This window comes from Hippocampus bargibanti, linkage group LG09 (assembly GCF_051943395.1).
Source record: "Hippocampus bargibanti isolate YZ-2025 linkage group LG09, ASM5194339v1, whole genome shotgun sequence".
Taxonomy (NCBI): domain Eukaryota; kingdom Metazoa; phylum Chordata; class Actinopteri; order Syngnathiformes; family Syngnathidae; genus Hippocampus; species Hippocampus bargibanti.
Window position 1 is genome coordinate 2,097,501 of NC_142742.1, and position 18,373 is coordinate 2,115,873.

The window sequence follows — 18,373 nt, forward strand, 5'->3', positions numbered from 1 at the left end:
CTTTCTTGTTACACATCCAGTTATGAATATGATTCAAATAGTTCTGAAGAGGAAAGCATACATGTTTGCAATCGATTAAAGAATTTATTTGTGCCATTTTGAGGCAACATTGGGGGGGAAATCTCTCACCCAAAAAAAGAGGCACAAAATGGCGACCTCCTGTGGCCACCTCCGTTTCCACAGGCTGATAAATTCCTTCCATGGAGCTTGGTCGCCCTCTTCTGGCGGCTTTTGGGTGCAACACGAGGTCCTTAGACCAAACAAGTACAGCAAAATACATTGACGTGATGGAAGAACTGCTACAATGCGTCTTTTTTACGGTCAGGGGCGGTCCTTTAGTGACGTCACCTACGGACTCGTCACCAACTCAAAAACAAGACTTCCTGAATATTCAGCGGAAGTCTTAAAACGTAAAATCTAGCTATATGCGGTGGAATCTTATTAAAATACGCTCAGTAGAAGTCATTTGAAGCCATTTTACAAATTATGGACACAACTTGTCCGGAGACGTCGGTTGTCTTTTAATTTATATAGCGCTATCATAGCAGCTGTAACAAATCGCCTCACATAATAGTCAACACAAAGCAAAATAATAAACACAACAGGAACTTAAAAACATGGACAGTTGTACAATCTTCATGACTTTCCCTAGGTACTCTATAAAATATTGCCCATGTGAAGTAGTATAGTTATGCGGAGCAACTGAACGGTTGACTTTCAACAAGTTTGCAGCCTTTAGCACATGGGGGAGGGGGGGAGGGGTTTAAAACAGTGACATCATGAGCTCGAATCTCCGAGAATGTTCACGGCAGCAAAGTAAATAAATCAACCTGGTGTGCGTTTCCAGACTTAAGTGGCTGGATGAGGTTTTATTTTCTTTGGTGGGGGTCGGGGGTAGCAGCACTAAGGCTTTAAAAAACCACTTTAACAAGGCTCTCCATCATCAAACGCTTCCTGTTGTTTATGACAAGGGGGCTAATTTCTCGTTACTGTCGTACGCACGGAACTTTGTGAATGAATGTAATCTTTTACGTGCTTGAGGATGAAAGACCACCTTTTTTTTGGGTTGTCGGAGATGAGAAATTAAAATTTACAGGGTTTTAGGTAGTGTGTACATTTTCACTGTTTTTGGCTCCTGTCGGCCCAAGCTTACAGGAAAAAAATAAAAATAAAAACTAAAATAATAATAATAATAATACATTTGGAAAATGTGAGAAATACGTCTGTACAAAGAAGTACAGATGACGGCTGAAGAAACCTTTTCATCGAAAAATGTAAGAAATAAATAATAGAATTATAGCAGTGTTTGAAATAACGTCTGCCCGGAGGCATACAACCTTTACGTCGGGCCCGAGTGGCCGACAACTTCTTCAAGAAAAAAATAATAATAATAAAAATAAAAAATTAAAATAATAATAATAATAAATAAAGAAATAATTAAATGAAAGAAAATTATGTCTATTTTTTATTTTTGGTATGGGAGGGTATTCTTTTGGGCTTTTTCCGTATAAGCCCAAAAGTTGGGTTCAAAATTAAGAGTTGATCAATTTTGATGCATAATTGTGATTGTTGTTTTATAATAATAATAATACTACTAATACTACTAATAATAATACTACTAATACTAATAATACTCACAATAATATTAATAATAATAATAATAATACTACTATTACTAATAATACTAATACTACTAATACTCATACTACTAATACTAATAATACTACTCACACTAATATTAATTATACTAATACTACTAATACTAATAATACTCATACTACTAATACTAATACTAATAATACTACTCACACTAATATTAATTATACTAATACTACTAATACTAATAATACTAATACTACTAATACTACTCACACTAATATTAATAATACTAATACTACTAATAATACTCACACTAATATTAATAATACTAATAATACTCACACTAATATTAATAATACTAATACTACTAATACTCATACTACTAATACTAATAATACTACTCACACTAATATTAATTATACTAATACTACTAATACTACTAATACTCATACTACTAATACTAATACTAATAATACTAATACTAATAATACTACTCACACTAATATTAATTATACTAATACTACTAATACTAATACTACTAATACTACTAATAATACTCACACTAATATTAATTATACTAATAATACTAATACTACTAATACTAATACTACTAATACTAATAATACTCATACTACTAATACTAATAATACTACTAATACTAATAATACTACTCACACTAATATTAATTATACTAATACTACTAATACTAATACTACTAATACTACTAATAATACTCACACTAATATTAATAATACTAATACTACTTCTTCTTCTTCTTTTCCTTTCGGCTTTTCCCCTCAGGGGTCGCCACAGCGAATCAATGTCCTCCATCTATCCCGGTTTTGTGCATCCTCTTCTCTCACACCAGCTACCTTCATGTCCTCTTTGACCACATCCATAAAAATATGTATTATAATACTAATACTACCACTACTACTACTAATACTACTACCACTACTACGACTAATAATTTTACCCAACTTGTATCCACTAAACTTCATCCATTTTACCCCCATTCCCCCATTCCCCCAGATGCGGCATTGGTGTACCCCCAGGACCCCGTCCTCCGCGTGGGCTCCAACCTGACGGCCAGTTGCTGGGTGCCGCCTGACGCCGGCGTCCATGCCAGTTCGCTGTACTGGACGCTAAACGGTCATCGGCTGCCCTCCTCCACGTACCGAACCTTGAGCCCCACCAACCTCAGCGTGACGCTCAGCGGCCTCAACGCCTCGCGGCAGACGTCCGGCGACAATCTGGTGTGCCACAACCACAAGGGTCACATCCTGGCCGGTTCTTGCATCTACGTTGGAAGTATGTTTTTTTTTTTTTTTTTTTTTCTGAAAGCATAAAAAAAATATTTGGCTGTTAACTCATTCACTGCTAGGCGATGTACAAAAATGTGTCCACTGTGTACACAGAATATTGAGTTTTAGGATTACATAAACATTCAATTCAGCGTAAGAAACCTTAGAGCAGGGGTGTCAAACTCATTTTACACGGTGGGCCACATATGGCCTCGGTACATGTCAAGTGGGCCGGACCATTAAAATTATACCATATATGCTATAAATGACCAAAATACCAAAACTTGATGAAAACACACCAAGCACAAAGGTCTCCCACGCATCTCTGTAAAAAAAATATGACGTGGTGCATTTTTCAGTGAAAATTCTACACTCCTTATCTACTTCTCTCCGTTTGGATCATGACATTTTGGCTAATGAGGGTGTTAAAGCCGCGGTTGAAAAAGCACTACTCTGCCCCTAGTGGACAGTCCTTGAATTGCACCGCATAAAAAAATGAATTCCATGTCGTTCGTGCATTTTTTTCTACTTTTAAATTATCCTACGGCCCTGATCAAACCTCCTTGGGGGCCGGTTCCGGCCCGCGGGCCGTATGTTTGACACCACACCTTAGACTCTTCAGGGAACACGTTCAAGAATCAAAACATAACATTTAGTTGATTTTTTTAAAGGGCACTCTCATTTTGACATTTAAGAAATCAATTGTTACATATGCAATTAATTTTCGTTAACTACAGTAACCTTTGTTTATACTCACAAAGTAGCACCCCTCCCCCCCCAAAAAAAAAGAAAATAAAAAAATAATATTTTTTAAGGGGAAGAAAAAACAAAATTTGCATTCAAAACAGACCATTTAGCTGCATTTTTAGGGATATATATATATTGGGCCTAAACTACCAGTAAGACTTTAGCTTGCTGACGAAGTTTCTTGGATAAGAAGCGAAACGTCCAACACCTTCAAAGAAGTACAGATGACGGCTGAAGAAACTTTTATCGATTTTTTTTCCGTTTTTTATGGCCACTCATTTTGACATTATTCAATGAATAAAAATATTCTCAATTTTTACTTTATTTTTCACTACTGTAACCTTTGTTTACACTCACAAAGCAGTGCCCCCCCGCCCCCACAAAAAAACACAAATTTTCTTACACATTTTCCTATACTTTTAAGAACCCACTCATGTTTTTGCCAGTCTGGCCCCCTCCCAACTCTCCATCTCAAAATGGATCATAATCTCTGCGTCCGGCAAGGGCGCTCAGAACCTTGTGTTCTCAAAGACTGAGGGGGTTGGCAGGGTTCTGAAATCTGATTACACGCACTCACACACACCGGCACGCTCACCAAATAAAGGCAAAAAGGACCTTTAAAAAACTCACCAAAATAAGAGCATCCATGAGTCTTTTCTTAGTCTTTTTTTTTTTTTTTCATTTTCGCCCCATTCCCGTCAGTGCCTCCGGAGAAGCCTCTCAATTTGACGTGCTGGTCTCGGAACACCAAAGACCTGACGTGCAGCTGGGCGCCGGGAGGGAAAGGGGAGACCAGCATTAGCACGCAGTACTTGCTCAAGTACAAGCTCAGGTGAGTGAATGTGACTAAATAAATAAAACATGAAGTAAATCTATGAGTAAATAAATAAGTACAGTTAAACCTGGGTTTTCGAACATCTCGGTTCTCATCCCATTCGGTTTTCAACCAAAAATGTCCTATTTTTGATGCCCCGGTATACAACCGAAATTTGGTTGTCAACCAAACTGAGTGCACCTGAATGCATCACTCGACTACCCTCTGCTTCCTTATACGTCACTTCCTTAGATGTCACGTCTTCTTAAAAATTGGTGGAAATAAGTTTGTTTTTGTAGAATTTTCACATGACCTGCTCTAAATTTTTAAGTTTTTATCCGGTTTATGCGATGAAATAGTTAAAAATTGTTTTCTAGACTTTGAACGGATTAAGGTTTTTTACATTGATTTTAATGGAAAGTGCTGTTTCGGTTTTTGAACAAATCGGTTTTCGAACAGGTTTCTGAAACGGATTATGGTAGAAAACCGAGGTATCACTGTACAGTAAATCAAAAAACAAATTATAAATCACTTTCGCTAATTGTTCTTAGTTTTTCCACAATCGTATGTATAGTCACACAACATAAAGCGCTAATGTGCTCCCAAAGTAAGTCGCGCAGGTGTAAAACGAATAATACGACAAAAATAACGCATGAGTGGGTCGTTTTTTTTAAATAATTCCATGTTGCATATTCAAAACAAACTGAGTGACATTGCTTTAAAAAAGGCAGTTGTAAGTACGCGCTTGCTTTTTAGTTTCATGGCAAATGCTAACGCTCGCATCGCTAATCGCAGTTTTGGAAGCAACGGATTTTTGTATGACTTGACTCCATTTTGGGAAACATTAATTCCTTTTGAAAGAATAAAATAACAATATAAAAATGAAAATACAATAAAAATAACACAAAAAAATACTTAATATATATATAATTGGAAGCAACACATTTTTGTATGACTTGCCTCCATTTTGGGGATCATAAATTTCTTCTGAAAAATAAAAAAAAATAACTTTTTTTAAAAAATAAAATATAATATAAAATACAATAAATTAAAAATAAACAAGTAAAATAACCTAAAATTAAAATAATGAATTAATTTAATTGTATGCAATTGAATGCAATAAAATTTCAAAATAAAAATAAATAGGAAAAAAAATTACAATCCAAATATTCCTAATAATAATAAAACAAGAAAATACTAAAAAGTAAAATACACAAAAAAATGTAATTAAATTAAATGCAAAAATTCTGATTGTTTCTACGGCCTGCAGGTGGTACGGCAAGGAGAAAGAGTGCGAAGAGTACACTCACACTCAGCCATACTCATGCAGCATCACCCGCGACCTGCATCTCTTCACCCCGTACGAGATTTGGGTGGAGGCGTCCAATCAGCTGGGCCGCGCCTCCTCCGACGTCATCATGTTGGACATTCTCGACGTGGGTGAGTGTGGATGTGAAGGAAAAAAAAAAAACTGTCTGATCTCCTCCCGTCGTCGTTTCAAAGGGTGTCGCCATTGCCCCAAAGCTAGAAAAACAGAACAATGGCTATGAATGATCCGAAGCTTGTGAACACCCCAACATCCCAAAAACAATGTGTACGTGTGTATGAAAAAAAAAAAAAAAATCTAATTTAGTCCTGAAGCCCCTTTTAAAAACTTAAGACATTGAGTTTGTTATACAGTAAAGTCTCGTTATATCGATATCGGATATATCGATAGTCCCTGTTATATCGATACTATTTCTATGCACGCACGGAGAAAATTACATGCAAACAGGGTCGGATATATCGATAGTCCCGGTTATATCGATATTTTTTCGGACTCCCGAGAATATCGATATAACGAGACTTTACTGTATTTTGTTTCCATTGAAAATGAACGCCATGTTTGTTTTTTAATTTCTTTTCTGAAAACATCCAGTTTAAAAAGTGAAACGCAAAGTCACCACCAAAACACAGTGGCTAAATAATCTAATTTAAGGCACATATTATTCACCGTGAAATTGAGTAATTTGGTCAAATGTGAAATTGAGTAATTTGGTCAAATGTGAAATTGAGTAATTTGGTCACATGTGCCATTTTGCAATCATAATGTGTAGCATCTGGAATCGCAAACAAGCATCCCGGAGTTTTCCGACATGTTTTATATATTACGCTATTGAAATGATCCGACTTGAATTTTTTTTGGGAGAGCGTGCGTGGTTTTTAATGGAGTCATTTTTAGGAAATCTCAGCTTGGCTAAAGAGGACGCAAGAGTTAGCCATCCCGCGCCAACAGATTAGCTAACATGCTATGAGGCTGGCAGACGTTTTACACGAGCATGTTTTTACAATACAATACAAGACCTCCTAATTTATATCACGCTTTCACAACAGCTGCAGTTGTAACTACACATAATAGTCGCATGATAGTCAACACAAAGCAAAATAATAAACACAACAGGAACATGAAAACATGAACAGTTGTGCAATCTTAACGACTTTCCGCATGTACTCTACCATGTTAGAGTACAATACAAACACGTTATTACATGACGCAGTTGTAGATGAAAGAGGAGAGGATGAAAGACTCCTTTTCACCAGTGGATCGGAGACGTTAAGGTGTCATGGACGTTTTAGCCAGTTTGAGACCCTTTTTGATCATTTGATTGAACGTGAGATAAATGCAGGCTATATTTCATACTAGATTGACATCAACCAAGACTACAATTCAAGGAAAATGTTTGGTTCTTGTAGCCCTCAAAAAGCGGTTCAGTTCGGACCATGAATTTTTGTAGGAACATTAATCGAGTAGAACTACAAAAATGTCTCAATTAGCCATTTGCAGGCAAATTGATTTTTAACACGCAGGCTGATATTTTTAGTCAAATGCAAAACACCAATAAAAATGACTTCAAGTGTCCCAAAACTGCCACAAAATGAGCTTGAAACTGGGCAGATTCAGAAAGTCCCGCCCCCTTGTTCGTGATGTCACTACTGGTCACACACTGCCTTGCTCCAGAATCAAAACAATGGCTTCAGAGAGTTCAGATTCGGAGAAGATGCTTTCTTGATACTCATCCAGTTATGAATATGATTCAAATAGTTCTGAAGAGGAAAGCATACATGTTTGCAATCAATTAAAGGAGTCCGTGTCAATTCGAGCCGTCTGGACTCCAATGTAGCGCCCAGAAAATGCACAAGATGGCGCACAAGCTCCGTTGGAAATGGGCTGATTTGTCCGCAGGGAATTTGTGTCAACTTACACCTTCTTTATGCGTGTTACCGCCATTGGCTGGGACACACAACGATTCACCATTGCGTTATTTATGTAGTTTTCCTCCTAATTTCGCCATCAACACGGTGTTTCAGATGAAAAAAAGTACCCAAAATGCATTGTGTGTCAGTTTCTCGTTCAGGGGCGTTCCTTCCGTGACGTCACTTAGGGCATCGTCATCAACTCGAAAACAAGACTTCATGCATATTCAGCGTGAGTCTTAAAACATAAAATATAGCTATATGCGGTGGAATCTTTGTAAAATGCGCTCAGTAGAAGTCATTTGAAGTGATTTTTACAAATTATGGATGCAATTTGTCCGGAGGTGTTGGTTGTCCTTTAAATGAACACCAGAAGCGTGAACTGGCTCACGTTCGGGATGCTTCAAAGAAAAACCCAAGCAGAATTTATATGGCCATAAATAGGAATTTCCAGCATAGTAAAAATCGACCAAAGAAGAATAACAGTGGACCCGTTTACGTTCCCGCAGGCACCTAATCTCTTTCAAGCTTTCACGCAGATGATTGGAAGGGAGCGATGTTACCTTTTAAAGCATTGTTCTGCACCCTGCCGACCGATGCAATTTCGCGAGACCGCCACCCCGTTGTTGAAAACAAGCGCCCACCAATCCGACAGCCTTTTGCAAACGCTCGTGTGCACCCCGCCCTGAGGCGAGGGTGGCGTCTTGATGACGCTTTTTTTTCCCATGCTACTTTAGTGTATTTGTGCGCTTTGTTTATTTTCCGTTACCCGGGACGCTGGTTTGGTTTCTCGTCAAAACACGCAACACCGCGTCACAACCGCGAGTCGCGTTTATTCCACGGGCGGCAACACCCGTGTGCCGGGTTGCTGCATTCCGCAATTGGGGGGCGTGGGGGTTGTAAACGGATGGGTTGGACTCGAGACGTTAATGCAAAGCATGAATGGCTTCCGCTGCTCACCCGCACAAAAAATAGCCTGTGAATGTCCTTGAGAATTTTGGAAGGCGCTTAGAAATTAAATGCATTATTATTATTATTACGATTAATATTATTATTATTATAAAGCTTCCCCGCTAGGTGTTGGAAAAGAAGCCATTATTTATATATTCTTCGAACTTCCGGGTCAAAGGTCACCATTAGGTTTCCGTATATTGGGTGGGAGACAGTGTCTAACCCATCTAAAAAAAAAAAAACAACACACACACTAATAAATAAATAAAATATAAATATATACATAATATATAATATATACTATAATATGTAATAATATATAATATATATTATTATATTATTATTATATAAAATATATATAATATATACTGTGAGACTAATAAAGGCAAATCCAATCCAATCCAATCCAATAACTAAATACAACACCGGATAAATAAATATACATAATAAACACACAAAAACAACAACCAATGAAATAAATAATAAATAAATACATAAATAAACAAATAAATAAAGACATAAATGAATACATAAATTAGCAATATAAATAAATAAATAAATAAATATATAAATAAACAAAGACATAAATGGATAAATACCTAAGCAAATATATGAAAACATTAATAAATACTATCAAGAAATAAATATAAATGGATGAATGGATAAATAAAATATATAAAAGGATACATAAATTTCATAAATGAATAATAGAAATACATAAAAATAAATGGATGAATGGATAAATAATAAACAAATAAACAAATAAATAAATAAGATAATAATATCGATACATAAAAATAAATGGATGAATGAATAGATAAATAAATATGTAAATAAAGAAATACATAAAAAGATAAATAAATATATACATAAATACATTAAATAAATAAATAAATAAATAAATAAATAAATAAATAAATAAATAAATAAATGGGTGAATGGATAAATCAATCAGTCCATTAATCAATCAACCAATAAATAAATTCTGAACCTTGAACATAGTCGCATCGTCAGAAACAGATTGCGATTGTCTAATGCGCTTTTAGCTTTATTGATTTTAGTCCTCACTTGCTTACTATATTTTGCTGTCTAAAATCCAGGCCAAATTCAGTCACATGTTTTGTGTCAACCCCCCCAAACCCCTCCCAGCTCGTATTGTTTGTTTAACACCCACGACTGACGAGACCAACAACTGGGAATGACATTGACACCATCTCGGGCTCAACCCAAAACCAACGTTGGGTTTGGGGTTCAAATATCGGTCTTAAAAACCACAGAGATGCGGAAACTGGACATCTTGGAATTGACTTGATTATTCCGGCCGCCAACATAAGCGCCGCCGCGAAAGAGAGAAGCTATTATCGGCCTGACTTGATGCGGACCATCTGTGCCCCGACGACAGAAGAACATCAGCACCTTCGTGTTAGGAAGACGTCAATGCATTAATTACCGTAATTCACCCACACACACACACACACACACACACACACACACACACACACACACACACACACACACACACACACACACACACACACACACACACACACACACACACACACACACAAAAAACGTAGTGACTACATTCTTACGGAATGACTTTTTTTCGGAAATGCTTTTGAGGCAATGTAAACAGTGGCTCAGATTTTGAGGGGGAAAAAAATGTAGTAGTAGCGAACATCGTTGAGAACCGGACGATTTTTTTTTCGGTCTGTTTGTTTTGAATGTCTAACAAGCGGGGGTAATTTTATTTGACGGTTCTCAAAAAGAGGCAAAAATTCCCATTAATATTAACTTATTAACTGCCAGACGATGTGCAAAAATGTGTCCACTCCAGTGCCAGGGTTTTTGTGATTTTCACTCAAATTGCAGAACCTACGGAATATTGAGTTTTAGGACTACGTAAACATTCAATACAGCATTAGAAACCTTAGACTTTCTTCTTTCATCAGAAAAAAAAAAATAGTTAATTCCTAAATTCTATGGGTCTGGAGTTATACGAGCTTGAAATGAGGGCGTCTGTACAAAATGCAATACATATTGGTTTATCTATTGCACAGGTGTCAAAGTCAAGGCCCGCGGGCCAAATCCGGCCCGCCACATCATGTTTTTCGGCCCGCGAAAGCAAATCAAACTTGTTAAATTCCATGATGATTGCTAAAATCTGAGCCAAAATTTCATATTTTTGGATGTCAACCACAATAAAAGTCATTATTCTTGACTTCAGATTTGAAAAAGAGTTATTCTTTCATTGCTTTGTGCTCTATATGTAATATTTGAAGGGATTTAAACATTCTAATGGGTTCCCCAAATTCATAACTGCCCTCGAGAGGAAACCATAACTACAATGTGGCCCGCGGCAAAAAATGACTTTGACACCCCTAATGTATTGGCTAGCTATCTAGCTAGTTATCTATTAGCTAGATAGCTAGATAGCTAGCCAATAGATATCTAGCTAGCTAGCTAACTTGTCCTGTGACTGTGAAGTGACCTTGAGAGTTTTGAAGAGCGCTTGTAAATCAAATGTATTATTATTATTATTATTATCATGAGCTATATCTTAGCTAGCTAGCTTTCTAGCTATTTGAGTTACTTCCGGATTGAGTGAACGCTGGCGCGTGTGACTGCCGCTGCTCACCCTCAGAAAAACTCATCCTGTGACGGTAAAGTGACCTTGAGAGTTTTGAAAGGTGCTTATAAATACAATGTATTATTATTATTATTATTATTAATTATATAGCCCTTTAACAACAGCTGAAGCTGGAACAAAGTGCGAGCATGGAAAAAAAGGGAAATGCCGCCCCCTTGTGGAAAAGAAACATTGCCAGAGGCTATAGCCAGCGCTTCATCGGCACCCAAGCATGAGAAAAAAAACAAAACGCGAACAAATTTGGGAATGGCCGCTCTACGTCATATTTTCAATTTCCGAATAAATTTGTGAATGGCAGTGAATGAGTTCAATAAAGTTCGACAAAATGTTAACGTTTTTCCGTTTTGAAGAATAAATCACGCAATTTACTATTTTGTTGATATCCGGTCTCACATTTGAATTTGCTTAGCGAATCCAAAATTTGGAAGGTTACAAAATAGATTTTTTTGGGGGAGAAAATTGTTGTGATCTCCCAAATTGTGCGAAACATTTCTATAAAAAATGCTATTTGATGACCATTTTTTTTTAACCTTCAGACTTTCTGTAAATTGAAAGTATCTCACATGCTAACGTTGACGTCATGGATCTTTGTGATCTTCCCCTTTTCCAGTGACCACGGATCCTCCGTCGGGGGTGACCGTGAGTCGCGTGGGGCAGTTGGAGGACCAGCTGAGCGTTCGCTGGGAGGCCCCGCCGGCACTCAAGGACTTCCTGTTCCAGGCCAAGTACCAGATCCGTTACCGACTGGAGGACAGCCAAGACTGGAAGGTGAAGAAAATGGCGGTTTACGTACACGGGTCCCAGAATAAAAGTAAAAAGTAAATGAAAAAAATTAAAAAATTAAAAATATTTAAAATTTAAAACGTGCAAAAATTTAAAAATTTAAAACATGCAAAAAATTTACAATTAAAAATTTAAACATTTAAGCATTTAAAAATGTAAAAATTTAAGCATTTAAAATTTTAAGCATTTGAAAATTTAAGCATTTAAGCATTTAAAAATGTAAAACTGAAAAAATGAAAAAATATGAAAACATTTAAAACAAAATATGTAAAACTTTAAAACTAAAAATGTAAAACTAACAATAAAAATGTAAAACTTTAACAATAAAAATGTAAAAATGTAAAAATTAAAAAATTAAACATTTAAAACAAAATATGTAAAACTTTAAAACTAAAAATGTAAAACTTTAACAATAAAAATGTAAAACTAACAATAAAAATGTAAAAATGTAAAAATTAAAAAAATTAAAAAATTAAACATTTAAAACAAAATATGTAAAACTTTAAAACTAAAAACGTAAAACTTTAACAATAAAAATGTAAAACTTTAACAATAAAAATGTAAAAATGTAAAACTAAAACTGTAAAAATATAAAAATGTAAAACTTTAAAGCATGTAAAAAAAAAAACATTAAACAAAATACACAATTAAAAAATTACACAATTAAAAAATTAAAACATTTTAAAATAATAAATAAAAAAAAACATTAAAAAATTACAAAAAAATAAAAAAAAATAAACAAAAAAATTAAAATGTAAACATTACAAATTTAAAATTAAAATGAGGTGTTCCCTAATTCTTGCTCCACATGGACTCCAAAGTATGAAATCATGCTCGCATTGACACACAGGTGCCAGATTTCGTCACCCCTCGAATGAATGAACTAACGATACCACATCAACACTCAAATCCCGCCGAGCGTTTAGCGGCGAGGTCATCGGAGCGGCTACCCTCATTCAGGCAAGCCTTTGCTTGTTAGGTGGAAAAAGAAGCTGAAACCTTAAAATCTTTGATGCCTACCGAAGACAAAAAAAAAAAAATCTTTAAGTCTAGGAACAGAAATACACAAAACCACAGTCATGAAATGGGCACAAGAGAGCAACTCTGTTTGTCATAGTTCTCCAATCAAAAGTCTTGGAATTAAAAGTCTGGTTTACTTTTTTTTTTAGTGAAGATTTCAAAGGTTTTTTTTGCTGAATTTTGTGCTTAATATTTTATCGCCAGACCCGAGTCACGATATTTTTGCCGGGAGAGTGAAACATGGGGCCTAATGGCTTCGGTGTGCTGTTTGCTTGAGACAAGATTACTCATAATTGTTGGTTCTTTGTTGTTTAATAGGCCTGGCGCAAGTCTGGCTGAACTTTTGCACGCTCGTATGAAGATATATGAGAGAGAGAGAGAGAGAGAGAGAGAGAGAGAGAGAGAGAGAGAGAGAGAGAGAGAGAGAGAGAGAGAGAGAGAGAGAGAGAGAGAGAGAGAGAGAGAGAGAGAGAGAGAAAGAGAAAGAAGGCATCGGTGTGCGTGTGTTCGAGTGTTAGCGGCGGCTAATAAACAGATCGTTTTCAAAATGTTTCCGTAAACACGCCGATCATTGCGGCATTCAAACATATTTGCGGCGGGAAGCCCGATTGAAGCTTTGCGTGTTTTGTTTTGAACTTCAGCGCACATTTGTTAATACGAACATAATAATAGTCTTTGTTCTACGCTGACTTCTTCCTTGGCCTTTTTTGGCTCACTTTACAGGTGATGGATGACGTCGGGAACCAGACGTCTTGCAGGCTGGCGGGACTCAGACCCGGAACTGTGTATTTTGTGCAGGTGTGTTGCGTTTTTGGCATTATCATTATTTTTCAAGGAAAAAAAATTAAAATCTATCTATCCATCTCTTTAAGAAACAGTTGTGCAAAGCAACTGCTTCATGTCACAAAGAGGGTACAGAAAGTGCTGAAGAATGAATGACTGTGTCTTTGTGTTGTCATATTATTTGTTAGTTAGTTTTATTTTTTATTTTAAGTTACTTCCGGGCTGGCGCGTGTGGCTGCCGCTGCTCACCTGCAACAACAAAAAATATCCTGTGACTGTAAATTGTCCTTGAGAGTTTTGAACGGCGCTTATAATTGAAATGTATAATAATTATTATTATTATTTATTTGAAGAACAAGGCTCTAATATGTAATATTTTATTTAATCGAAGATTTTGTGAAAACAAAAAAGTAAAGCATGACATCATCACACATTAACAGTTATTTTAAATTAATTAATAATAATAATAATAATAATAGTAATAAATTATTTAATTGGTTACAAACATGTACGCTTTCTTCTTCAGATTAGAATCATATTCATAACTGGATGAGTAACAAGAAAGCATCTTCTCCGAATCTGAAGCCATTGTTTTGATTCTCCAGCAATGCAAGACGTCTTGGAGTGACGTCACGAACTGGGGGCGGGACTTTCTGAAACTGGCCAACTTCCGGTTTCAAATTGAAATACTTTTTAGACACTTTAAGTCAGTTTTATTGGTGTTTTGCATTTGACTAAAAATATCATACTGTGTGATGCGATAAAAGTTTTTCTGATGTCAGTTAAAAAACAAAAAAGTGACGTCGTTGTCCTTTAACATTTTAAGCAACTGATATTACGAAAAGTATTTTCGTACATCAGGGCCGTCGTCGCTTGTGTCCGTTTTTTGTATCTCATACTGCCCCCCAGTGGCAAAAATTGGAAGCAGCAGAGTGGGTACAGTATTAAATTGAAGCTAAATGTAAGGAAAACGTGTTTTATTTCTATTTGATTGTATTGTTTATTATGTCTCATGAAGAGTTCTATTTTCCCACAAAAAAATATCAATTTTTTTAATGTAAATGATGAATGGCTATTTCCATCCATTTCAATGAGAAAAGAGGAATTGAGTTACAATTGATTTGCTTGGTTAAATTAAACTCTCGTCAAAGAACCTTCTGGAATTTTTATTTTATTCTAACCGCCATTTTGTTTATCGGCAGGTCCGATGTAACCCGGTGGGCATCTACGGTTCCCGCAAAGCTGGAATCTGGAGTGAATGGAGTCATCCCACCGCAGCGTCAACACCACACAGCGGTGAGTGCAAAATACATGAAAATACAGTACATATTGATTCAGATAACATATTCTATATGTTTCACGGGTGTTGCGTTATGTCAAATATTTGGCAGAAGTAATTTTTATATTACTGTTAATCAGCCAATTAATTTGACAAATATTTAACATCTATTCAAAGAACATTTTTCCATCCCAGTGGCAATGTGACACTGTATATAAATATTACAAATATTAAATATATCAGATTTAGAATACCCTTTTTAGTCGACTATTATGTCATGTTATCGACGCCTTCGCTTGTTTAATTTTCACTTGGCTATCTATTAGCTGGCTGGCTATCTATTAGCTGTGTAGCTGTCAAGCTAGCTGGCTATCTAGCTTGCTATCTGTTAGCTATCTATTAGCTGGCTGGATATCTATTAGCTAGCTAGCTTCTATCTATTTGAGTTACTTCCAGGTTGAGTGAACGCTGGCGCGTGTGGCTGCCGCTGCTCACCTACCCACCTAGAGTGACCTTGAGAGTTTTGAAAGGTGCTTATAAATTAAATGTATTATTATTATTATTATTATGAGAAGGTTTCTTCAGCCATCATCTGTACTTCTATGAAGGTGTCGGACGTTTTGCTTCTTATCCAAGAGGCTTCGTCAGCGAACAATTTTTTTTAGCGAAAAAAAATGGATGGTTTGAAAGGGGAATAAAAGAAGTTATTTTCATAAAACAGCAAAACCCTTCACTAAATCGCCATGGCGGGGTGAGGTTCAATTAGGATCGTTCCTACAATCGACTTCTTAGGCAACATAGGCTTAGTTATGCTGAGGAGGTGTTACCAGAGCAAATGGGGCAATCAGGACCAGTCGTAGACCCCATACTCAGGCAGGACAATAGAGGTAATCAGTGTAGCCTAAGGGAATAGTCCTCTACTCCCCTCAACCGGAGAGCAGGGACCAATCATAGCAGAGTCTGGCACCGCCACGTCTGGACAGTAGGGATATGAATAGGGCTTAAACTGCCAGCATAACAATTCGTTCGCTGACGAAGCCTCTTGGATAAGAAGCGAAACATCCGACACCTACAAAGAAATAGAGATGACGGCTGAAGAAACCTTCTCATCGATGGACCACTCCTGTACGATTGAGACTTATTATTATAACGTAAACACCTGCAATCTTTTGTCATTTCCTGTTTTGTTTTTGTGTGTATAGAGCGGTCAGCGTCAGGCTCATGCGACCCCAAATCGAGCGGCGATTCCAACTCGACGCTACGCCGCGAGCTAAAGCAGTTTTTCGGCTGGGCGCGCAAACACGCCTACGGCTGCAGCAGCATGTCCATGAAACACTACGACCAATGGCGGGTGCTCATGCAGAAGTCGCACAAAGCACGCAACCAGGTAGGTAAGCATCACCTCACCTCACCGAACACACGCACCGGCGCCGAGCCACCATTAACGGATCGCTTCTTGTTCGTTTAGGTTCTCCAAGGGGATAAATCGTAGCACGTGAAAACAACACAGCGATTGGAATGATTACCAGAGGATGTTCGTTTAAAAGACAAAAATGTAAAAAAAATTACAAAGACTGCTTTTTTTTCCTATTGTTTTTTTTTTGTGGCAAGAGGACATCTGGAGATTTAGCTTCTTTATCCGTTAAAAGGGTTTTTTTTTTGGCAACCGGGACATTTTTTGACACAGAAAAAAAATGTGAATTAGCATTTTGGCAAATCTTTTGTCTGCTATAAACAGTTTGTGACCAGCCCAAAGCCATTTGTAATACAAAACAGCATTTTGAAAGTGTTAAAGTGGCCATTTTAATAATAATAATAAATAATAATAATAATAATAATAATAATAATTACATTGTATTTATAAGCGCCTTTCAAAACTCTCAAGGTCACTTTACAGTCAAGGGATACATTTTTCTGTGGGAGAGCAGCGGCAGCCACATGCGCCAGTGTTCACTCAACCCGGAAGTAACTCAAATAGATAGAAAGCTAGCTAGCTAATAGATAGCTAATAATAATAAGAAGAAGAATAAGAAGAAGAATAAGAAGAAAAAGAAGAAAAAGAAAATAATTATAATAATAATAATAATACATTGTATTTATAAGCACCTTTCAAAACTCTCAAGGTCACTTTACAGTCAAGGGATACATTTTTCTGGAACTCAAATAGATATAAAGCTAGCTAGCTAATAGATAGCGCATAGATAGCTAATAGACGGCTAATAGCTAGCTAGCGAGAGAGAGAGAGAGAGCTTGTTGTGTTAAGTTCATTCTGTCTCCTTGTTATCTGTTACAAATCAGCTAGATAGCTATATGGCTAATAGATAGCTAGCTAGCCAGCGAGATAGCTAGCTGGATATGTTACAATTCCACAATCTCAAGGGCACTTTACAGTCACAGGATAAGAAGTTTTTTTTTTTCCTGCGGGTGAGCAGCGGCAGCCAGACGGGCCAGCGTTCACTCAAGCCGGAAATCTACACCACTAACTCAAATATAAAATGGTCACAATAACATTCACATGAAGTAAAACTACTCACCATGTAATAATAATAATAATAATACATTGTATGTCATTTTTTTGTATTGCCTATGCAGTTGCTGTAGTTTAGATTGACAATGTTACATTTACTCTAAAAAGGTACGCCTGTGTATTCATGTTTGAAAGAAATGAGCCCAAAGTATTTCATTTTTTTTATAAATATCAAATCAACATCATCACGCCGTGTTTCTAATAAGTGTGTTTAAAAAGCGCCAAAGGTTTTTTTTTTGTTTATTTGTTTCCAAACCTGTCATCTCTTGTCTTGCTTTGCCGTTATTGTTGTACTGTATCATATCGGCATATTTAAAGGTGTGTAAAGTTATGCGTTTTTATTGTTTAAGTTATGTTTTTAGCAAATTGAATAAATAATGACTGAATTTAGCATTGATTGATTGCTGTGCGTTTGTGTTATCGGCTATTGTTCTTTGGAAATAAATGTGGCTCATGCACAGCAAATAGCAATACAAATGCAATTATTAATTTTTTTGAAAGAGAAAATTAATAAACACATAAAAACAAATGAGGGAAGGCTGATAAAAAATGAGCTCTTAGCATTTTTCTGTTGTGCCGCAGCATTAGCATAAATGCTAAAGGAACCACCGTAATCTTTTTTTGAGGTTTATTTAGCATTATTAGCATCGCGTCATAGCCTGCAACACAAGATGAGTTGCGT

General features: G+C 36.3%; 1 protein-coding gene across 2 annotated transcripts in view; it reads left to right on the plus strand.

Annotated features, from left to right (window-relative positions):
• Positions 1-18,081, plus strand: part of crlf1a (cytokine receptor like factor 1a) — a 19,899-nt gene extending 1,818 nt beyond the window's left edge. Inside the window, exons 2-9 of one of the 2 annotated variants that reach the window (XM_089004787.1) lie at positions 2,632-2,910; positions 4,353-4,482; positions 5,735-5,904; positions 11,910-12,067; positions 13,826-13,900; positions 15,088-15,181; positions 16,367-16,555; positions 16,633-18,081. In XM_089004787.1, coding sequence (XP_088860913.1) covers positions 2,632-2,910; positions 4,353-4,482; positions 5,735-5,904; positions 11,910-12,067; positions 13,826-13,900; positions 15,088-15,181; positions 16,367-16,555; positions 16,633-16,649 — 1,112 coding nt within the window. In that variant the 3' untranslated portion in view covers positions 16,650-18,081. The remainder of the gene's footprint in view (positions 1-2,631; positions 2,911-4,352; positions 4,483-5,734; positions 5,905-11,909; positions 12,068-13,825; positions 13,901-15,087; positions 15,182-16,366; positions 16,556-16,632) is intronic. The other variant, XM_089004786.1, reaches the window with a different exon arrangement.
• The last annotated feature ends 292 nt before the right edge of the window (positions 18,082-18,373 follow it).